General features: G+C 43.1%; 1 protein-coding gene across 2 annotated transcripts in view; it reads left to right on the forward strand.

The window, feature by feature from the left end:
• BLNK (B cell linker) overlaps positions 1-24,719 on the forward strand; it is an 82,472-nt gene that overhangs the window by 18,688 nt on the left and 39,065 nt on the right. For both annotated transcript variants that reach the window (XM_059054523.2, XM_059054522.2), the window contains exons 2-4: positions 5,018-5,083; positions 9,793-9,842; positions 23,647-23,687. In XM_059054523.2, coding sequence (XP_058910506.1) covers positions 5,018-5,083; positions 9,793-9,842; positions 23,647-23,687 — 157 coding nt within the window. The remainder of the gene's footprint in view (positions 1-5,017; positions 5,084-9,792; positions 9,843-23,646; positions 23,688-24,719) is intronic.

A 24,719-nucleotide genomic window follows, 5' to 3' on the forward strand; every position in this document is an offset into this window, starting at 1 on the left:
TGGACCCTTCCTCAGGTCCTCCCTGCTTTGCTCCCAGCCAGAGACCACTTCGAGTGTCAGCTCACCTCTGCATCATGAGAATGAAAGCCACTAGAGGTCAACTCAACCTGTAGTCCAGAGACCAGCAACCAGGAGGTCCCAGGAAGACAGGAAACATCCTGGTACCAGAACCCAAGACCTGCCGACCACATCCTCATTTTCTTCACTGCCGGCTTCTGGACTGGACTCTTCGCAGGATGAGTGACAGCAAGGACAGCTCATCCCCCACAGATAGGGCTACAGTTGTGTCTTCATCCTAATGCCACCACGTTCCGTGCTATTCCGTGTTAGAGCACCACATGAGGAATGGCAAAATTGCAGCCATAGCACTCCGCTCGGAGCAGGTCCAGTTGCTTCTGTATTACTGCAAAGTGTCAGGGGCACATCCTTCCTGTAGCCCCTTCATCTCCACTCTGCAGCTTTTACAAACTGTGGCTCAAGAAGAAAGTGTGTGGCTATAAGAAAAATAAAAGCATACAGGCACAAGGTAGTCTAAATTCCCACAGAGGAAAATCAAGTCCCATAAAGAAGTGACCGTCTGGTAAAGAATACGTCCACATTAGGTTACCAAACTGACCACTCAGCTTCTCTGTCTGAAACTTTGCACGGGGTTAAAAAAGGATTTTAATTTTCCTCAAGCAGGTATTTGCTTTACTTGACACAACTAAAAGGCCCGCAGTGGGAAAAGGTATGATCCATCACAGTTGAGTCCAAAGGGTAGGCTTCTGAGCAGTAGAGTCAGCACCACCTGGGAACTTAGAAATGCAAATTCTCCAGCCCCACCTACATGTACCCAATCAGAAACTCCGGGGGTGGAGTGAAACTCTGGGTTTCAAAGGGCCTCCAGGTGATTCCGGTGCAGTTTGGTGTGAGGACCACTGGTCTATCAGATTCTGAAGTAAGCTGCTTCTCTGAAGGCAAAAAACGGCTGGTAACTTTCAAATGATGATTTTTCCTCTCTCAGGACCTCGTGGGATCTAAATTTGTTGAGATCCAGGCTCAGCCAGGGCCACACTACTACAGTGTGTTGTTAAATAACTAAGTTTGTTGATATTAACTCAAAACCTTGAAAAAAAATTTAAAGCAATGACAAAGGAGAAAATATAAAATTCAATTTGGTTTACACAAGGAATAATAAATATAATTATTTATATTACCTTCTCACCATTTTTAAACGCCTAAATGCCATACTGCTTAAAAATGACATATTAATATTGTTTTAAAATGTGTATTAGATAAGCTATGTCCTTTGTTTTATTTTGTTACGTACACATGGCTGTCTCTTCACAACTTTAAAAAATTAGAACATTGTGATCCTATTATCATTCTCCCAACCATGGAAGGATATCTCAGAAACGAATAATCAAAGTGCAGCTTTTTTATGCCTTACCTATTTTTACCCACACACCACTTATCACAGTGAAACAACTGATGTTCAGCTCGAGAGCATCGTCTCCTGAAACAGTCCAGTTGCACATTTCTTTGCTATTGCATATCCTTCAAGTTGTGGTAGAGGAAAAAATGTGCTCCAAGATGGAGCAGAAGATACTAGAGGGCAGCAAAAGCTGTGCATCACACAGTGTATGAAGAGTTGATAAAATGAGCTGAGAGCATTGCCACATTTTCTTGGTTTGGGGGACACTGACTTGTAAGGTAACCTAAGTTTGGCAGCTGTAACTGAGCAGTCTGTGGGCGTCACGATTTGTGTGAATGAGATGCAGAGGGAGGAGAAAAATTCAGCAATTTACAGTAGCTATAGATTATAATTATTTTCATAATCTATAATTAAAAGTAATTAGGAAATGCCCAGAAGCATCAACTACCAGGTTGAACAAATGACAAAATTACATCAAACTTTTTTGCAACTATTTGTAACATCTGTTTGTCTACGCCTACAGCAAAGTCACTTATGCAAATCAGTCTCTGGCTCCCTATTACTCTGCCTGTGTCCCACTCTTGACAGACCTCTGATAGGATCCTTCACTCTGGCTCATTTTGGCCTTTCACCCGGTTAGGCATTAACTTAGGCCAAAGACGTTCCACTCGGTTACAGTCAGCTTATAACCAGAGGTGCCCTCTGCTCTCCACTTGAAATTATTCAATTTCTTTCCAATCAATCCATTTCAACCTCTCTCTCAATCTCACTTCCTCTCTACTCCCAGACCTCCTATTTTTCATTTTCACTCATTCCCCTATCTCACAGATTCTCTATAGTTCCTCTGGTAAAGGAGAAAGGGGTTTGCACAGGATGTATGTGAACAAATTCTAGAATACTGTATGGTTCTGAGGTAACTCAAGAGTCCAGCTTGAAGGACCCTCTGTGTGTCTCTGATAGGCCAGTTGGTCCTCTTCTCTCTCATCCATCCTTCTCTCTCTGCTGCTGAGCCTGGTGCTTTGCTGAGCTCTCACACATATGGAGTCAACATGCCCAGCCTCCCTAACTAGCAATATAAGATGTGGCCTCATTGCCTTTGTTACCCAAATTATGACTTGCACTGACCTTCCCATGTCTGAACTTGGGCCCCTCAGTGGGTCCCCCAGTTATGTAAATGATTCCCCAAGATGCAGCCTTAAGGATGGCCTGAAAGAAGTCTCTCTTCTCTTTCTACTCCACTCTCCAGCCTGTCCTCCCCCATGCACTCCGCCGCTCTGTGCCAATGGGACACACTTTTCCCCACAGCCCAACCAAGGCTGGGCTGCAGATCCTGACAGGATACTTCTGAAGATTCAGGGACAATAGAGAGAATTATCTCGTTGAAAATGGCTACTGATGGCGTTGTGGATGGCTCTTCTCAACGCAGAGGCCCAGACCCAGTCTCAGGTTCAGGGCTACCTCCCCACCCCTCCAGCTCCCCACCATTGAAAACCCCTCAGGTTTGTCTATGCTCTTCAGGTCTCCAGGTCTTCACAGCCATTAGACCTAGAAGGGAAAAGAGCTCCCCCAAATCCCCAGTCTAAGTTCCCACTTCTTGTATGACAATCTCCCTTTTCCCAAGGTTGTTGAGAGTAGGAATGTCTATCACTTACGCAATAAATCTCCCGCCATTTCCTTGATGCCCAATGGCCCTCAGGAAACAACTACAGCAGAACATCAGCACAGAAGAGTTAGCCTGAAATTAACACTTAGTGGAGGACACAAACAGGCCAGGCCAGGCGGAGTTCCTCTGACAAGCCGTCCTCTCATCCTCTCAACTGCTCCATCCCTACACCGAAAAACTTTGCAGCATATGAGTCATAAATCCATACACAGTCCAAGAAACTAGTTCTCCCAGATTCCAATTCCAGTCAATGGGGTTTCCTAGACCTATGCTAAGCCTAATTATATGCACCACCTTCATATTAGCTAACAGAGGGCTTAGCTCCCAAAGTGAGAAAAATCTGCATTTTTAAATGGAAAAAGTCCATTTTCTTCTAGAACAATGGCTATATACAAGTTTACATTTCATTAACTAAAGGGCCCAATGAAATAGTTTTCTCTGAACAAAGGAAAGGCTTGCCTGGAAGGTAAATTCAAATATGTTACTCTTTCAAGGCAGAACCATGTGAAATTTTATCTAGATATATTTTAAGTTAGAAAATCATTATGAAGAAAACAAAACATGGTCCTATACTCTGACCCTTTTTCTAATTTGTAAACTTTTCTAATTACAATTAGCTCTGAAAACCATTTAACAACTTCTTGCATATCCTTCTAAAAAGTTATGCCCATATCAGCACACATGTATGTATGTCTTTATTTTCCCCACAAAAAAATATATGCATATTCTGAATTTTCCTTCTTTCTTTTCTTTCTCCTCATCCTCCATTTTCATTTAACTTAATAATATCTTGAGTATTTTTACATATCAGCAATATAGATGTATTTTTTTAAGGTCTGTGGTATTCCATTTATGGTTTTATCAGCGTGTATTTAATTAGTTCCCTTTTAATGATAAATGGGCATTTAGGTTGTTTCCAGGTGTTTTTAGTGGGAAAGGCAGGAAGGATTAGGGTTTTTACACATAATTCTAGAATAAACATGCTGATATGTATAATGTTTGTATAGTTTGTGACTATGTTCATAAGGTAAATTCCTAGCAGTGGAATTTCCAGGTCAAAAGGCATGGTGGTTTTACATTTTGACAGATATTGATTGTAATAATTTATATTCCCAAGAATATCTGTATTCTCATATACTTGTCGACCCTGAGGATTATTACACTTACTAAGTTTTGCCCGTCTGATAGGCAGAACATGATATCTCATTGCTTCCATTTAGATTTCTTTAAATATAAGCGATGTTAAATAACTTTTCATTGGTCTGTTGGCCACTGGTACTTTTTTTCTGTTAGCTCTGCGTTCACATCTTTTGCTCATTTTCCTATCACATTTTTAAACTTTTTTTACTGAGTTGTAAGATTTCTTTGTTAATCAAAACATGTAGTTCTTCTTATTATTATGTGTTGCAAATATTTCTTCCAGCATGGCATTTATCTTTCGATTTTGTGCATATTACTTTTTGTTCTGCAGAAGTTTCAGATATCTGTGCAATTTTCCAGATTCTACCTAGTAAAGTTAACCAAGAAAAAAAAATCTTGAGGCCGATTTCTGTCTATACTGTGTCCTTCAAGGTAGCTGCATCCTTGCAATGTTGATGCTCCGAGGACAATAAGTGATAAACAGTGAGGCTTATGATAGCTCACATGTCTCCTCAGAACAGACATATCTGAGAATCCGAATTTCTCTTACAGCCTGAGACTGACCCAGACTTCAACGGGTGGGGCACGGTCCAGTGACCACACTCCTTATAGAATCAGTCACACCTTCCCTCTGCTCAAGTAGAAAATGGTCAGCTTAATGAAATACAATGTAATTCATGCTGTTTGGGGGTTTATGGTAAGGTTTCGCTCTCTCTCTCTTTTTTATACTCAAGGAGAGAAGACTTTTTAAAAAATCAACCTAGTTGTTAATATTTTATGTTTAATTTCATTTCTTGCAGGCAGCTTCAAAAAATGGTCCATGATATCAAGAACAATGAAGGTGGAATAATGAACAAAATCAAAAAGTAAGTTAGATGCCATAGCACTATATGAGCACTTATTTATGTAAATAACATCTTATGTCAGCCTGCACGGAGTGGAAGAACACAAAACTTCCCTGTTCCCCGAGTGATGAGTTGCAACCTCTTTAGCATGTGACACTTTCTTACTCACGGCTAGAGTCATGGTGGTCAGACCCACATTCAGGAAACATGGTGAATGAGTGGGTGGTACTCAGGAACCTTGCTTTTCTCTCTCACTGCTGGAAAGCTGAGCTATGCCATTCAAGGTGCCTGGCAAACATCAAAAGAGACCTTTATAGGAGCAGGACAATCAGCTTCTTTTACCACTTAGCTAAGGGTCACTAGGACACACTTGGAGAAATCCAAAAGAGAAGGTGCAAGAACACAGCCTGACTTCTTTAGGATGCCATAACTGTTTCCATATTTTGATTTCTGCTTTTTCAATTATGGCCTTAAAATGGTGTTTTCAATTGGCACTTGGAGGGCAAGTTAGAATTCCAAACCTTCCTGCACACACAGACACACACAACAGACACACACACACACACACACACACACACACTCCCCTAAGGTTCTTTTTGTTGTTGTTGTTGTTTTTTAGAGAACAGAAATTGTACATTGTACATACCAGCATTTGCCACTCAAAATCTAAGTCAAGAGGAAAGGGGAAATGGTATTCTGTTAAGATTTTGTTTAGGGCTTTTTTGTTTTTGTTTTTATGAAAGTAATACAGATTCACCAGGAAAAAAAAAAATCAAAGAGTTCAGAATTGTACAAAGTCAAAATCTCTCACTTTCTCCTATCCCCACCCTAATCCACTCCCCAGAAATGGACACAGCATGAGTGAATTTGGTTTATATATCTATATGTGTATGTTTACACACACACATACACACATTGACATAGATATAGTCCATACCTGTACATACATACATTTTCATCATGAGTGGCATCATACCACATACACATTCTACCAACTTGCTTTGTTGGTTTTAATTAATGCTAAATCATGGACATCTTTCTTTGTTAGTATGTAAAAATAACGATATACCTTTTCTTTAAGTTTATTTATTTATTTATTTTTGGCTGCGTTAGGTCTTCATGCTGCGCGCGGGCTTCCTCTAGTTATGGCAAGCGGGGCCACTCTTTGTTGCGGTGCGTAGGTTTCTCATTGCAGTGGCTTCTCTTGTTATGGAGCATGGGCTCTGGGTGCCCGGGCTTCAGTAGTTGTGGCATGTGGGCTCAGGAGCTGTGGCTCATGGGCTCTAGAGAGCAGGCTCAGTAGTTGTGGCGCTTGGGCTTAGTTGCTCCATGGCATGTGGGATCTTCCCGGACCAGAGCTTGAACACGTGTCCCCTGCATTGGCAGGCAAATTCTCAGCCACTGTGCCACCAGGGAAGCCCACCATATACCTTTTAAACAGATAATTAATAGTCTACTATAAATGTATTATCATTCATTTAACCAGCTACATATTGATGGACATTTTTTAAAGTGGGAGTAGGAGTTTAAACATACATTTTGGAGGCCGATTTGATAATATCTATCAAAATTTTGTGGCCATTTCTTTTAGTTTACCTGTCACAAATAATACTTCAATAAATATCCTTTGCAGACTTTGAATGTACCAGAAAGCTAAATTCCTAAACTGAAATTTCTAGTTTCTGGGTAGAAGGATTTGTGCCCTTGAAATTTTGCTTGATATTACCAAATTGCTGTCCAAAAATTTTGTACCACCAATAGTGGATAAAAGTTCATTTCCTTGTGCCTTTAGAACAGAGTATCTTTTTTTTTTTGGTCTTTGCTAAACTTAAGAGTAAGAAATCAGGGACTTCTCTAGTGGAGCAGTGGTTAAGAATCTGCCTGCCAATGCAGGGAACACGAGTTTGAGCCCTGGTCTGGGCAGATCCCACATGCCACGGAGCAACTAAGCCCGTGCGCCACAACTACTGAGCCTGTGCCCTACAGCCTGTGTGCTGCAGCTACTGAGCCCACGCGTTGCAACTACTGACGCCCGTGTGTTGCAATTACTGAAGCCTGCACGCCTAGAGTCCGTGTTTCGCAACAAGAGAAGCCACCACAATGAGAAGCCTGTGCACCACAACAAAGAGTAGCCCCCGTTTGCCACAACTAGAGAAAGCCCGCACACAGCAATGAAGACCCAATGCAGCCAAAAATAAATAAAGTTAAAAAAAAAAGAGTAAGATATCACTTTTTGTGGTGTTTTTAGGCTATAAAATGTAAAGGAGTTTCAATATGTATAACTGATCATCATAAAATAGTTAAAATGGTCTTCTGCTTGTGGGACAGTGGTCACCTCATACAGGAGAAGAATTTGTCTTCGTGTTCTGTCCTATGATGGGGAGAGGTGTGTGATTATTTTCATTTCTTATTTCTGATATATATAGAATCTCATTGAAATGAGGGAACCCTGCTAGTCATTGTTTTAATTACTAGAAATTCTAGATTAATTATCCCACAGTTGCCAATTTTACAATACACCAATTCTCTCAATAATATGAAGTCTTGTATAAAATGTCTCTTTATTCTATGGCCAGTCATACTTAACAGAAGCCATGGAGCTCAAATTTTTCCATATAATTTCTACTTCATTCTGCCCATTATCCCTAAATGCACTTTTTTTTTTTTTTGCGGTATGCGGGCCTCTCACTGCTGTGGCCTCTCCCGTTGCGGAGCACAGGCTCCGGACGCGCAGGCGCAGAGGCCATGGCTCACGGGCCCAGCCGCTCCGTGGCACGTGGGATCCTCCCGGACCAGGGCACGAACCCGTGTCTCCTGCATCGGCAGGCGGACTCTCAACCACTGCGCCACCAGGGAAGCCCTAAATGCACTTTTTTACTTGACAAACCATGTTTTCTTCTCAGCTTGGAAAATATGGCTGCCATAGTCATTTCCCTGGGTGAAGTCAATGGTCCTTTGGGTCTAAGTGCCCTGAAGTTAAGCTCTCACTTGTAACCAAGCAACAGGTGCAACCTTGAAAGGAGGAAGCACAGTTGAGCACACTGGTTTCCTAACAGAAGAGCATAACAGAGTAGTCAGTGGTTCATGGCCAAATGAGAAAATAAGGACCTTGAAGTGTGGGGGGTTGGCATGCAGCTGCTGGCTGCTCAGTGAGGCCCAAACCACACCTCTTATTCCTGGTCGGTGTTCAGTGACCAACGGTAATCTCTTGAATCTATCCTTTATTCTGAGATGATGACCTTCACACATTTGGGGTATTAAAATACCCTTTCTTTTCTTTTTTGAAAGGAAGGCAATAACAAGTAATAGTTGGTTTCTGTTTTTTGAAATCTTACTGTTCCATGAACAGACCCGGCACCAGATACACTTTTGTTTTTGTTTTTCTTCCCTTCAGCACCTTGGACAATCTCTCTCTGGACCTCATCATAGGTCTAATGACAATGTCTTCCCAGCTCGCCCTGCTGGCTTGCTGAGAATTAAATGAAATAACAAACAGGAGAGCCTTTGGGGAAACAAAAAGCAGAATTTCTAGGCAAATATAAATATTGTTATTTTTGCAACATTACAGTTCTGGTTTATAAGGCTTGTTTTTTGTAATCAAACATGATTTTCTGTACCGCTTTTTTTCCCAAAAAATGAAATATGTTTCGTATGTAATGGTTACCTTATACACTGCTTATATAAAGAGATGTGATATTTTAGTATATGAAGGCTACTGGGTTTTATATAGGTTTATTTATATATATTTTAAATTTCACTAAGCAAATCATTCTTAAATAAAATGGGTAACTATTATTAAAAATAATAATTTACTATAAAACTTACACATTTCAAATAATGAAAGTGTTGTCAGAACTTGTAAAAAGCCTAAAAACTGGGATACATTTTTGAAATGTAATTTTAGTTTTCTCCTTTTAATGAGTGGGGAAGCATTGTGAATATTCAGAACATTTTATATGTGCATAAAGATAGCAGTTTAGTTTGTTGTTGTTTTTCCCGGTATGCGGGCCTCACTGTTGTGGCCTCTGCCGTTGCGGAGTGCAGGCTCTGGACACGCAGCCTCAGCGGCCATGGCTCACGGGCCCAGCTGCTCCGCAGCATGTGGGATCCTCCCGGACCGGGGCACGAACCCGTGTCCCCTGAATCGGCAGGCGGACTTTCAACCACTGCGCCACCAGGGAAGCCCAAGATAGCAGTTTTGAGAGTGCTTCAAACAGTTCAACTTCTAATCTAAATATCACAATCCCCAACCTGGAGACACTCACTGCTCACTTATTTGGCATTTTTTCAATAGTACAAAAATAATTTCAGTCCAACCTACAGCTAAACTGTTGATTAAAGCTAATTTTTTACTATTATTTAAAGCGTTTATTAAATTATTTGTTAAAATAGAGTTAATCTTCTCTTCCCTTCCTATCAACCAATCAACATTTACCTTCCTTGAACCTCTGAGCCCGGCGCTTACATGTATTCTGGCCTCTCGGAGCCCTTTCACCTCCCAGCTTCACTTTTGTGGAGTCACAGCCCCACTGGGGAGATGGGGAGATGTGGGAAACTGCTGACTAATGGCTTTGCTACATTACAGTACATTTAGGCTTTCAATGTGATGAGTCCAAAAGAAGCTATTATTCTATTAGTTATCTATCCATTATCTCTAAACATGCTTATATCATGGACCTTGACAACAGTTGTCCTACTCACTGACCAGTTGTCTAATTTGCTATTTACAGGCTGAAAGTCAAAGCACCTCCAAGTGTTCCGCGAAGGGACTATGCCTCAGGTAAGAGTATTTCTAAGGTACTTGGACTCTTGACTAATCTAATGTTCACAGTTACTTCTTGAAAAGGGAAAAGGGAACACCGTTCTACTCATTTGAAAACAAAAGGAGCCCATCCTAATTTTAAGAATGACCAAATCTATTAGGCATTTGACTGTAGTGGGGAGGTAGTAGTCCTTCAATCCATCCATCCATCCATCCACTCACCTATTTATCAAATATGTACTAAGCAACTTCCATGTGCCAGGCACATACAAGGTTTTAGTAGAAATACAGTGAAAATAAAATAGATATAATCTCCATATTCACAGAAGTTATAGTCTAGAAGGGAAGATCAATGATATTAAAAGCAATTACAATTCAGCATGATGGGGAAGCGCAAAGTTCTGTGGAAGTACATAGCAACGGCACCTAATCTAATCTGAGGTGGTGCATGTGCAGGAGGTGGGGAATGGAAGGCTTCCTAGACAAAGAATTGTTAAAATAGATACTTGAGGGTCAGTGAGGTGGGGGAGAGGGTTGTGGAATAAATTACTGATAACACAGAGTTACTTAGTGCTCTCCAAGTTTTAGCCCTGCAACCCCATTCCACCTAGGATCAACTTTGTCAGGGAAGAGGAGTTAATCTTGAGATTGGTAGTGTTTATGGCAGCAGTTAGCTAAGTAAACTATCCACCACACTTTCCTTTTCTCGAACAGATGCATTGGGAGGATAAGTCTAAAATCTCTTTCTACTGGCTTAAATATAAAGAGGTCCTGGATATGGACAGATCTATACAGCCCTCAGTGAAAACCACGAGGCTACAGACATGGATGAAGACTCTTCCTCTATAGGGCAACAGCCAAAACCAAATCACAACCTTAAAGGATGATTACTATTTTATTTTATTTTTTTCTGCCACTGATCAAGATAGCATTAAATCAGGTAGTTGAGTTCCCCTTGGGCACTGGTGAAATCTTATCACACTCAGAAATGCTGACCGGCATACCAAGTCTGGTCACTGACCCATTGGTCACTTTCCAGAACTCACTAGGTCACACAGTATTTATTGACCTCACATTGCCAATCCGTCAGCAAGCCTAGACAGTTGATTAGGGGATTCCTTTGCAATTTGGAGCTAAAGAATAAACACCCCCTCCTGACTTTTAAAATCTACCTAATTTGTCTATGGCTATACCACCCTGAACACACCCAATCTTGTCCAAAATCTACTTAATCAAAAGCAAATGAGGGAATTCTCTGGCGGAGGGCCCGGATTCAATCCCTGGTTGGGGAACTAATATCCCACAAGACGAGCGGTGCAGTGAAAAAAAAAAAAAAAAAGAAAAGTTAAAGAGAACAAATACATTTTCCCCTCCAAGTTCTAAAAAAGAAAAGAAATCGGGGCTTCCCTGGTGGCGCAGTGGCTGAGAGTCCGCCTGCCAATGCAGGGGACATGGGTTCGTGCCCCGGTCTGGGAAGATCCCACATGCCGCGGAGCGGCTGGGCCCGTGAGCCATGGCCGCTGAGCCTGCGCGTCCGGAGCCTGTGCTCCGCAAAGGGAGAGGCCACAACAGTGAGAGGCCCGTGTACCGCAGAAAAAAAAGAAATCGAAGCAGACTGAACCTGTTAGGTACCCAAAGGTTTGATGGGAAAATATGGAATCGTGGAGTCTCAGGTTTTAAAGGGACCCAGAGGTCATATAATCTAACATCCAATCCAATGCTTAAAGATAACCACCCCCCCACTATGCACCACACACAAGGCCCACTTTCCACTTGGACACCTCCTGTGATGACCTCCCAAGCCTGTCTGGTCCAGTCACGGAGAGACAGCCCTGGAGGGATGAAGATGCGATCCATTTCCTGTGGCTTCCTAAGTCTCTCTGGGTGGCCACACAGTGCAAGTTTTTGAATATTAAAGAAAGGGGAAACAGAGTTGTTCTGTGCAACTTCAAGGATAGAATTAAGAAGTGAGGTCCTTCGAATGACTTCTTCTCTAGAATAAACATCTCCAGGTGCTTCAGCCGTACCACACAGTTTTTGATTCACTCAACAAATATTACACGAGTGTCCTGTTTGACATTCACTGTGCTAGATATATAATAAGGAACAAAATATAGTCTTCAACCTTAAAGTGCCTAATGACTAGTGGGGAGTCACATAATAAATCAGAACATAAACAGATAAATATAAATTACCAAACATGGTAACTGCTGTGAAGGAACATGGCAGATGCAGTGATAGGGAATCAGTAGGGGGTAAGGGAACAACTCAAGCAGTCAGGAAGGTCTCTCTGAGACGGTGACCTTCCATTTGAATTCTGGGGAATTAGCAGGAAGATTTGTCACTTTGTAGATGACCCAACAGCACTGGAGATGCTGGACACAAACATTAGGACCTCAGAGGCAGTTCGATCTATCTGACTTCAGGATGGATGTCTCCTGATGGTCTCATACTCAACTGTCTCCTTGCTCATCCCCTCACCCAGGCCCCTTCTTTTCCTCTACTTTTTACTTGGACAGAAGACGGGGAGCATTCATGATTTATTCACCCTTTTGCCTAACCCCCACACACTCGAGATCATCCTTGATTCCTCCTCTTCCTTCAACCTCTACAAACAAAATTAATCTCTAAAACTTATTAATTCTCTCTTTTAAGTGTCTCTCAAATATTTTTGCCCCTCTCTGTTTACATGGCTACTGCTCAGACCCTGGTCATCTCTTGCTTGTCCTAGAACAAAAGCCTCTAAGTAGTCTCCTGAATTCCTAATTCCACGGGGTCCTCTCAACCTCCACGAGAGAATTGTTCTGAAATACCTTTGCTTAAATATTTTCACGGCTCTACGTTATCAACAAGAAGAACTGCAAACTACCGAGCCTGCATACAAGGTCCTTCAATGCCTAGCCACTAAATGGCTGTGTAACTTTGGACAGCTCACTCTTTTCTCCTTTTCTAGATCATGCAGGGCTGAACCAGAAGATCTGTTAGGTTCTCGCCAAAGCAAATACTCAACACTCTGGCAGAGACGCAGGTCCTGGGAGCCCAGGGCCCAGTGATGAAGCAAGTCTCTCCTAACCTTCCCCGGCTTTAGAACTTTGCCTCTTCCAATCTCCTTGACGCTCTGAAGTGTTCCCTTTCTTGACCTCAGACACCTGCTCTCTTCCCTGAAACCCCCCAAATAGTCTTGATATCAGTACATTTGTACTTAATCTCTCTTGGAACGCAGAAACCTGGCCCAGTCAGGCCTTCTAAGTCTTTGCTACTCAGAGTGTAATTCCTAGCCTGGAAGCAACAGCATCACCTGGGAGCTTGTTAGAAATGCAAAATCTCTGCTCCACCCTAGAACTACTGGATCAGAATTTGCATTTTAAGAAGAACTCCAGAGGATTTGAATGTATATTTAATTTGAGAAACCCTGCTATAAACCACCAACTCTGTCCTTATTGATTCTCCTGAACTGAAAGACAAATCTGTTGAAGTTCCAGAACCTCTAAAATTCATCCTATTGTTTCACCAGACCACTACGGCCTTGCCTAATCTCCCTGCTCTCAATCCCTGGAAAAGGTCCTTTTGGCAAAACCACCATCATCACCTGCAGTTAGTACCCCCTTTGCCACCCCCTGCCCCCGCCAACTCATGTCCCAGGAGCATTTCCAGCTACTTTCCCTGAGCCTTGGGGTTCCTGTGCAGCTGCAAGCCTGGGGCCTCAGAAACCAACCCTGACAGTTCCTCCTGAATCCATAGCATCTTCAAGTATCTTGGAGGCCCCAGTGCTTGGAGACCTTAGCCCACCAGACCTCCTGAGCCCAGGAAGCCTATCAAGTGCTCCCTGGAGGTCTGTGCAGATTTGATCCACCCAAGGTTTCTGAAACAGCCCCACCTGTTTCAGCTGGATGCTGGAATTATGTCCTCTTTCCAGTTCCGGAAGCAAATGACTTCCCAAACCCTTTAAGCCAGGCTGGAGAGTGTGTTGACCTTGGTGATGCTGACCTTCAGAGAGCAGAGGCTAGGAAGGGCCAGCGCCCCCCAGAGGTCAGCAAAAGAGTAACCACAGTCCCTCTAGTGGAGTGTGTAAGGACAAAGCTTGAATTATACAAAGAATGGAGGCCTGGACCGCCTACAGATGCAGGTCAGGCCAGTGTGCGGCCTGTTGCTTTCACTTCAGACCTCACAACCCTACCTGGTCTCTGAGGAGGGAACATTGCTTGCAGGGAGCTCACGGTCCACTGAGCAAACTGTATTACTCCTGTGCAGCTGGCATTGTTGCGGGAAGGGAGGGTATCCAAAACGTATTGGGTGTTTACTCTGTCCTGGGCATTATGCTAAGCTCTTTACAGACATTAGCTCATTTAATCTCCCATTAGCACATTATATAGAAATGACTATCTCAGTCTCACAAATGAGGAAAATGTGTTTCAGGAACATTAAGTAATCTGTCCAAGGTTACTGCAGCCACTAAAAAGAAGACCCACTCCAGGCTTCTATTTTTCCTCCCTTTGATCCAAGCTGGGATGGCTACACTTTTCTGAGGCATTTCATATTTACTATTCTGAAAGCCCCAGAGCCTCTGACATTAACACCTGCTTGTTGAACTTTCAGAGTTGAACAGCCTCCTCTATCTTTGAGTCTAAGGTCTGGCTGGAGAGGGAGGGTGGGGAGGGGAGATCAGTCGTGGTGCCCCCAGAGTCTTCTGGGGTCACTGCAGAAGCCCCACTGGTCACTCTGCAAGCCCCTGAGAGGTCAGAACTGAACAAGGCCTCTCTCCTTGTACCCTAGGGCCCTGACATCCAGGGACTGTTGTCATGTCCCCAGGAGGTCCACCTTCTCCTCCCACCACCGAGTTCGGGGAAGAGATCGGAGCATTGATAAAGCGGGGAGACCTCAGGGCAAAGAAAGATACTTAGACAGGGATTGCTGGGTAAATGCCCACCACAGAAGCACAGACTATGCATAACAACTCTCTGTCTACAAAAGAGGGAAATATAACCTGCTTTTGCCCCTGTCCTGGTGTCCTTAGTGAAGCCAGCATTCATTTGATTTTTTTGTCTCCCTGGTTACCCTCTAACTGGTGGTACCAGCAAAGCTGAGCATAGGGAGAGCTGTATTCAACATCAGTGCTGCCTCATGGAACTAAGACTAGAAGAATGAAACTTGGACTCAAAGGTATTTTAAAACCTAGAAAGTCCTGAAGGATCACCCAATTCAAGCTTCTCATGTTAGGGATAACTGGAGACCAGAGAGGTACAGTGACTGCCCCAGGTCATACAGCCAGCCACTGACTAAGCCAGGACTGTGTCCCCCATTTCTGCACACCCACACCCATCAACAGGGCCCTGTGAAGGATGAATGAACGGACAGACAGACGGAATTTCTAAGACGTTAAGTATTTAGACACAAATCACCTCTCCTAGCCAGCCTGGATCTGGCTTTGGCCTCAGCTCCCCATGCTAAGTCATATCTCTTTCTTGTCTCGGGTGTACCCAGTGGGACTGTCAGCTCACTGCCTCCCCTGCAGCCTCTGTGGTTCTGCTTTCTATTCCTTCCCTGTGTCTGTCCCACCAGCACAGCTAGACTACCCTCCTTCCTTCTTTGCTTCCTGCATCCTGCCCCAAGTCTTCCCACTGGTTTCCTGCATTCCACCACTGGCTCACAAAGAGGGGAAATGCCCAGGGCCCAGTGGCCGAGAGCACTGCTTCTAGAGTGGAATCAGGGCCACAGCGAGGCTGTGTGTTTGCACACAGCTGCGGAGTGCACCTCTCAACGCCCATGGCTGGGAGGCCACCAGCTCCGCCCATGGTCTCTGGTGCTCCTGATGGCCCCCAGCCAAGAGACTGAATTCACACCCTCTCCTTCACCCTTTCCCTCAAGCTCTCAACACAGAGTCCTTTACTGTCCCTCCAGCCATCCACACCCATTCCCACGACCCCCAGTCTGGTTCAGCCTCTGTCTCTTCACACCTGGGTTACTCAGACACCAGGCTCGTCAGCACCCCCATCTCCAGCTTGTCACCAGAACCTGCAGTGCCCACTGAGGCTGGAGCATCCCCTTGGCTGGCAACAAATCGAGCTTTGTTTACCTGGCGGTGAAGTTCCCTGTGACTCTCCAGTGCAGCTCGGCCATTCTGCGCGCACCTGTGCCTTACGGATGCCCCCTTCCATCCACTGGCTAAGCTGTGCTTCTGGGACTGATACAAAAACCCCTGTGCTGGGGGTGGAAGGAGGACAACCTCCTTCATCGTCATTCTCCTGCCCAAGCCTCGCTCGTCCTTTAAGGCCCAGTTCAGTCCCACCTTTGGCACGCAGCCTCGTGTAACCTCTCAGCCCTCACTCAGTGCACCCTTCTCCAAACTCTCCCAGCACCTGGCGTGATGATCGGGTCCTGGGACAATCACCAGGAAATTTTATACAACCCTGGATCATCTTCACTCTGATACATGATTGTTTCTCCAGACTCTAGGTCTTTTATTTCCATTGTAGAGGCTGGCTTGGTGAGAAGATCTTGGCCTTTGAGGTCCTTTAGGCCTGGGTTGGAATCCTGGCTTTGCCCCCTAAGCACTGAACCTAGAAAAGTTTTGTAACTTCCCCAAGCCTCAGATTCCTTACCTGGAGATAAGGATGTCTATCCTTCAGGTTACTGTAAGAATTACAGAGAAAGTAAATTAATAGTAATAACCATCATTCACTGGGCCCTTACTCTATGTAAGGTACTCTTCTAAGTACTTTCCATGTGCCATTTCATTTTCATTCTCTCAAAATCCTATGATACAGGTGCTAAAAATAATGTCCATTTTAGTGATGAGAAAACTGAGGCCCAGAGGTTAACAGGTTGCCTAAGGTCACACTGCTAGAAAATAACAGAATCAGGATTTTGAGCAAGGCAGCCTGACCCCAGGGCCCAAGCTCAAAATCCTACATTTCTTGGCCTGGAGCAGATGCTGAGATGGAGCCTTCCTGGCCATTCCCACATGTCTCATAGTGCCAGGTGCTATGTCCTCGGGCGTGGGAGGGCCACAGGAATCGCAAAGCCTGGACCCGGCAAGGGGAGGAAGTGTAGCATGGGATCACAACACAGTAAATAGAGGATAAACCCCAAACCAGGTACACAGCATAGCAGGAGAGGCTTTCCCTGACGAGGAGGCCCAACAAGCAACTCAGCTCCTTGGCAGGGGCCTGCAATCCCACACCACCGGGCCCATGTTCAACTTGAACTTACCCTCCTGAAAATTTTATTCACTGCATTAGAGGCTTTCTTGGATCCACTCTTTGTGGTAGCCATACCGCGTGGTTACCATTACAGTGAAGTAGAATTGGTATCGTTTTGAGGGTTTATTAAGATAACAGTGAATAACATTGACACAGCACTTAATGGGTGTCAGGCTTTGCAAAGCATTTCACTTGTATTACATTATTTGACTCTCATAAACACATGAGGCAGACACTATTCTTATCCTTGTTTTACAGGCGAGGAAACTGAGCTTTAAACAAAGCACTGGTCCATTGCCAAGCAGGTGGTAGGGAGCAGAGCCAGGATTTGAATCCAGGGAGCTTGGTTCTAAAACCACTACCCACACACTTTGGGAGGCTCCCTGAGATGCTGGGAAACCACCCAGTACTTGGATCTCATACTTTGGATTGTTATGCTTTTTGGTCTGGGCAGTGGCTTGCTAGGTTGTGGCTTTATGAGTGTGACATAGTGAGCTGCCCGTGGGACCAGAAGATGGATGTGTCTGGGAGAGGGTGGGTGGCCAATCAAATAACCTTGACGACGTGATGCTTTTCTCTGTTTTCTGCCTCGATGAGCCACAATGCCTGGATTGGGCCATGCTTGTTTCTCCTTGGTTTCATCTGAATGCTCAGTGGAGGGCCAGGTGGTTCACATGAGATCTCAGCTGCAGGAGCCAACACAGCCTGGCCTCCAATCCAGCCCCCATACTCACTAGCCATGTGCCTCAGACACAAGTGCCTTAGCCCCAGTTTCCTCGATTGTAAAACAGAGATAATAATGGCACCTACCACATAGTACTGTTTTGAGGATAAATGAAGAAATACACTTATAACACTTCCCCTAGCACCCAGCACATAGGAGGTATTCAATGATGGAATCTATTATTATTATCCTCATTGTCACCCATTCAACACATTTATCAGTTTAGGCTTTTATTAATGCAGAACTACAAATGCAAAATGCCATCCAGACCCAAAGATAAATTAAATAGGTCTTGCTTTTTGGTACAGAGAGACACAAACAGCTTAGTCAAAGCACAGGGCAGAATGAAATACATGCCACAAGGGGCCAGCAGCATCTACAAGGGCTCAGAGGAAGAAGTTGATGGGTTATGACCAGAGGGACTGGGAAAGACGTTATGGAGGAGGGATGACAGGGATTTCCATGGAAGAAGGAAGATGGGCTGGGGGAGAAGCACTAGCAGAGCAGAGAACTATCCAAAGTGCAGGATGGAGGAATAAGCTGGCTGGTATTCCTAGAAGTGAACAGGGAAGATCTGGCTGCAAGAGGAGCCGATGGAGGGACAGCAGGTTCAGGCGTTTGAATGTGTTGATAAAGAAGTTTGACTTTATTCCATAAGGAGCCACTGATGATTCTTGAGGAAAGGAACAGCATGATCCAACCTTTATTTTAAGAAAATAACCAGAAACGGTCGGAAGGATGAATTGAAGAGGAACGATAATGGAGACAGGAAAACTAGTTAGACGATGGCTGCAACTGCTTTCACCAGTAGCTAATCAGAAAGTGGACCCTGCCTGACTGAGAGGAGGAGTGAACCAAGGCAGGGAAGTGTGTCTTATAAAGGCATTTTATAAAGGTTTCTATTGTAAATGACTGAAATAAAAACATCTTGCTGCCTTATGTTTTGACCTCCAGTTATCCCCAAACTTAAGGTATTAGAAATGTATTCCCCCACTGTTCCAGTATTGGCATATTGGGAAGAGGACTTATTCACCTATTCTTCTAGAGTTTCTTGGCAAACCTAATGATCAGAATACACTATAATTTGGTATAAGTCAACCCAGAGAATAATTTCATAAGAATTATTTTCTGTTAATGTCAAAGTTTGACTCACGTTTGACTTGCTGAATAAAGCTCCTTCTTAGAGCCTACCATGTTTTTCCTGAGAGAGAGGGTGCTGTTGACGCCATTGCTTAAAATCTGGCCACCCTGATCCAAAGACTTCCTTCTGGCCCCCACTTCAGCTCCATAATTCTTTTCCTTGTGCCTCTGTGGACTCCCCCTGAATCTGGAGTCAGTGGTCTGCTGTGGCAGGGGATAGAAATGGCAAGAAAAGTTTCCACTGAGGTTCTGGGGGATTCAGGGACCATCCACCAGGCCTTCTAGCCGTGGCTGCTCAGTGGGGTGGGAGGGAAGATGGGATGCCCTGTGGTGCAGTCATCAGAGCCACTCTGCCATCTGAACCTGTGTCTCGTTGAGTGAATTGTATTTAGATTCTAAGGTCAGTTTATGTGATGGGATTGTTGCTAAGCTTCTCATACTCTAAATGGGTTTTGGAGGGAAAGAGGTCTAATAGTCTCCTTGACTGTCCTAATCCAGACCTATTTTATTCTTCAAGATCATAAACTACTTAAGACCTGTCACATCCATTTTTATACACCCTGTGGAGCCTAAGACAGTGCCTGTACCCTGGAGCCCAAGGACGATGAGGCAGCGTGGCGCTGGGGTTCAGAGCATGCACTTGGAAGTCAATCAACTTCCAGGGCTCAGCCTTTGGTTTTACCATTTACTATATGACCTTTGGCAAATTACTTATCTTCTCTAGTCCTCAGTTTCCTCATAAGATTTTTGAGAGAGCTAAGTGAGTACAAAGCTCTGATAATATTGCCTGGCATGTAGTAAAGCACCAGAAAAAAAACTTTTTTATTAGAAAGTCAACATTTGAGCCAGAGAGAATCATAGAAGTTACTCCCTTTTAGAGATCTGGAATTTTATTTTATAGATCTGGAAAATTGAGGCCCAGAGATGTTAGATATTCTTGCCTACTCTCCAACTAGTTAGAAACAGATCCTGGATGAGAATTTAGGTCTGACTCCCTGTCCAGTGCTCTTCCTAGTACACCATCCACATATTGACTCAAAGAAATCCTTGGAAGCAGCACAGTATGGATTGCCACTCCCAGGTCCCAAAAATGTCCTTTGACAAAGACATATAAGGGTCAGATGCACCATTTCTCTGCCCCAGTGAGACTTTTCTTAATATGTTGAAAACTGACTTTATTTTACTATATTTTATTAAATTTTTTTTCTTATTAGTCAACCATTTTACACATCAGTGTATACATGTCAATCCCAATCTCCCAATTCATCACACCAGCACACACACACCTCACCGCTTTCCCCCCTTGGTGTCCATACATTTGTTCTGTACATCTGTGTCTCAATTTCTGCTCTGCAAACCGGTTCATCTGTACCATTTTCTAGGTTCCACATATATGCGTTAATATACAATACTTGTTTTTCTCTTTCTGACTTACTTCACTCTGTATGACAGTCTCTATACCCATCCATGTCTCTTCAAATGACCCAATGTCATTCCTTTTTATGGCTGAGTAATATTCCACTGTATATATGTACCACATCTTCTTTATCCATTGGTCTATTGATGGGCATTTAGGTTGCTTCCATGACCTGGCTATTGTTAATAGTGCTGCAATGATCATTGGGGTGCATGTGTCTTTTTGAATTATGGTTTTCTCTGGGCATATGCCCAGTAGTGGGATTGTTGGGTCATAGGGTAATTCTATTTTTAGTTCTTTAAGGAACCTCCATACTGTTCTCCATAGTGTCTGTATCAATTTACATTCCCACCAAAAGTGAAAGAGGGTTCCCTTTTCTCCACACCCTCTCCAGCATTTGTTGTTCGTAGATTTTCTGATGATGCCCATTCGACCTGGTGTTAGGTGATACCTCATTGTAGTTTTGATTTGCATTTCTCTAATAATTAGTGATTTGAGCAGCTTTTCAGGTGCTTCTTGGCCATCTGTATGTCTTCTTTGGAGAACTGTCTATTTAGGTCTGCCCATTTTTGGATTGGGTTGTTTGTTTTTTTAATATTGAGCTGCATGAGCTGTTTATATATTTTGGAGACTAATTGTCTGTCTGATGATTCATTTGCAAAATATTTTCTCCCATTCTGAGGGTTGTCTTTTCGTCTTGTTTATGGTTTCCTTTGCTGTGCAAAACCTCTTAAGTTTCATTAGGTCCCATTTGTTTATTTTTGTTTTTATTTCCATTACTCTAGGAGATGGATCAAAAATGATCTCGCTGTGATTTATGTCAAAGAGTGTTCTTCCTATGTTTTCCTCTAAGAGTTTAAGAGTATCCGGTCTTACATTTAGGTCTCGAATCCATTTTGAGTTTATTTTTGTGTATGGTGTTAGGGAGTGTTCTAATTTCATTCTTTTACACATAGCTCTCCAGTTTTCCCAGCACCACTTATTGAAGAGACTGTCTTTTCTCCATTGTATATCCTTGCCTCCTTTGTCACAGATTAGTTGACCATAGGTGTGTGGGTTTATCTCTGGGCTTTCTATCTTGTTCCATTGATCATATTTCCGTTTTTGTTCCAGTACCATATTGTCTTGATTACTGTAGCTTTGTAGTGTAGTCGGAAGTCAGGGAGTCTGATTCCTCCAGCTCCATTTTTACCCCTCAAGACTGCTTTAGCTGTTTGGGGTCTTTTGTGTCTCCATACAAATTTTAAGATTTTTTGTTCTAGTTCTGTAAAAAATGCCATTGGTAATTTGATAGAGATTGCATTGAATCTGTAGATTGCTTTGGGTAGTATAGTCATTTTCACAATATTGATTCTTCCAATCCAAGAACATGGTATATCTCTCCATCTGTTGGTATCATCTTTAATTTCTTTCATCAGTGTCTTATAGTTTTCTGCATACAGGTGTTTTGTCTCCCTAGGTAGGTTTATTCCTAGGTATTTTATTCTTTTTGTTGCAATGGTAAATGGGAGTGTTTCCTTAATTTCTTTTTCAGATTTTTCATCATTAGTGTATAGGAATGCAAGAGATTTATGTGCATTAATTTTGTATCCTGCAACTTTACCAAATTCATTGATTAGCTCTAGCAGTTTTCTGGTGGCATATTTAGGATTCTCTATATAGATTATCATGTCATCTGCAGTGACAGTTTTTACTTCTTCTGTTCCAATTTGGATTCCTTTTATTTCTTTTTCTTATCTGATTGCCGTGGCTAGGACTTCCAAAACTATGTTGAATAATAGTGGTGAGAGTGGACATCCTTGTCTTGCTCCTGATCTTAGAGGAAATGCTTTCAGTTTTTCGCCATTGAGAATGATGTTGGCTGTGGGTTTGTCATATATGGCCTTTATTATGTTGAAGTAGTTTCCCTCTATGCCCACTTTCTGGAGAGTTTTTATCATAAATGAGTGTTGAATTTTGTCAAAAGCTTTTTCTGCATCTATTGAGATGATCATATGGTTTTTATTATTCAATTTATTAATATGGTGTATCACATTGATTGATTTGCATATATTGAAGAATCCTAGCATCCCTGGGATAAATCCCACTTGATCGTGGTGTATGATACTTTTAATGTGTTGTTGGATTCTGTTTGCTAGTATTTTTTTGATTTTCTTAATTTTGGGAGGTTTGTTTTTGTAGGTTCTTTTCTTCTCTTGTGTTTCCCACTAGAGAAGTTCCTTTAGCATTTGTTGTAGAGCTGGTTTGGTGGTGCTGAAATCTCTTAGCTTTTGCTTGTCTGTAAAGGTTTTGATTTCTCCATGGAATCTGAATGAGATCATTGATGGGTAGAGTAATCTTGGTTGTAGCTTCTTCCCTTTCATCACTTTAAGTATATCATGCCACTCCCTTCTGGCTTGTAGAGTTTCTGCTGAGAAAGCAGCTGTTAACCTTATGGGAGTTTATGTTATTTGTCATTTTTCCCTTGTTGCTTTCAATAATTTTTCTTTGCCTTTAATTTTTGCCAGTTTGATTACTATGTGTCTCAGCGTGTTTCGTCTTGGGTTTATCCTGTATGGGACTCTCTGTGCTTCCTAGACTTGGGTGGCTATTTCCTTTTCCATGTTAGGGAAGTTTTTGACTATAATCTCTTCAAATGTTTTTTGGGGTCCTTTCTCTATCTCTTCTCCTTCTGGGACCCCTATAATGCAAATGTTGTTGCATTTAATGTTGTCCCAGAGGTCTCTTAGGCTGTCTTTATTTCTTTCCATTCATTTTTCTTTATTCTTTTCCACAGCAGTGAATTCCACCATTCTGTCTTCCAGGTCACTTATCCGTCCTTCTGCCTCTGTTATTCTGCTATTGATTCCTTCTAGTATAGTTTTCATTTCAGTTATTGTATTGTTCATCTCTGTTTGTTTGTTCTTTAATTTTCTAGATCTTTGTTAAACATTTCTTGCATCTTCTCGATCTTTGCCTCCATTCTTTTTCTGAGGTCCTGGATCATCTTCACTATCATTATTCTGAAATCATTTTCTGGAAGATTTCCTATCTCCATTTCTTTTAGTTGTTTTTCTGGGGTTTTATCTTGTTCCTTCATCTGTTACATAGCCCTCTGCCTTTGCATCTTGTCTATCTTTCTGTGAATGTGGTTTTTGTTGAGAGCTGACTTTTAAAAAACAAACAAAAAAAAGGATTTGAAAGGAATGAACATGAGATGACTGTAATAACCGTTCAAGGCCTAGTAGATGGGAGCAGGTGGCTCAAGGGCAGAGAAGGCAGGTTTGGGGTGCTTGTGGACAGGGTGGAGCTGGCCAGCTGAGATTTATGTTTGTGCATTCTGCTTCCCACATGCCATTTCAGAGAGGCCAGCTGACGAAGAGGAGCAGTGGTCAGATGACTTTGTAAGTATTTGTTCCTGGGACTAGAAGGGTATCATTTCCACCAGGGCCCCTGGGAGGCCTTTATAAAGACTTGTTTCTGAATGACACGCTGGTGGTCAGCTGTGCATCACGGAGGGGAGATGGCTGGGCTGGAAGGGCCACCTGTAGGCAGGGCAGCAATAGGCTCACAACGGCTGACTTGAGCTAACACCATCATGTGCCATGCTAGGAGCTTCATACCTATTCCCTCATGTAATCCTCATGACAGCCCCATGAGTAGGCATTGTTATCCCCATTTTCTGCTGGTATTCACAGTACTCACCAGCACAGCCAAAACAGATGTTAAAATGCTTGAATATTTCCAAATCAGTTGGCAAATGCCTCTGCCCTGAATTCCCCAGTGCCCCATCACTGCTTGGTCCCTGCCAGGAGCCCTAAACAAACCAACAACTAAAGAGTGAATGCTTGGCACATCAGGGAGTCTCCAGGACACTCCTTAAGGTCATGGTCAGTACCTGGGCCGGATTAGTTGTTAAACAGTTTGGACATCAGCCCTGCCCATTTTACAGGTGAAGAAACCAAGACATGGAGAGTTTAAGTAACTTGCAATTCCAAAATTCAAACCCAGGCTCTCAGATCTCAGAAGCAGACTTTTAAAACTCAAGGGGCTTGCTGTGACCAAGAGGATATGAACAGGCTCTGGGGGCCACAGATGGAGAGGGCTCTCCGTGACCATGATGACTTTGGAGTGGTGTGTCAGAATTAATTGTGAACCTCTTCAAAATGGCTCTGCAACCCACAGGGCCCCAGGGGCCACTTCTATTGGGGGCTGAATCTTATAGAGACAAGACGTCCTAAAAACTTTTCTGTACAATGATTATTCCTCACATATCAGATTCATGCAGAATGTTAGGCTGTTCCAGTCAGTGAGCTTTATATCTGTAAGGGATCCAAGAGGGCCTCCACACAACCACATACCCCATAAGGAAACTGAGGCCGAGAGCCTGAAAATGACTTGCCGACCGTCTCTCAGTTACTCAGTGGCCCAGTAGA

This window comes from Kogia breviceps, chromosome 2, assembly GCF_026419965.1.
Source record: "Kogia breviceps isolate mKogBre1 chromosome 2, mKogBre1 haplotype 1, whole genome shotgun sequence".
Lineage (NCBI taxonomy): Eukaryota > Metazoa > Chordata > Mammalia > Artiodactyla > Physeteridae > Kogia > Kogia breviceps.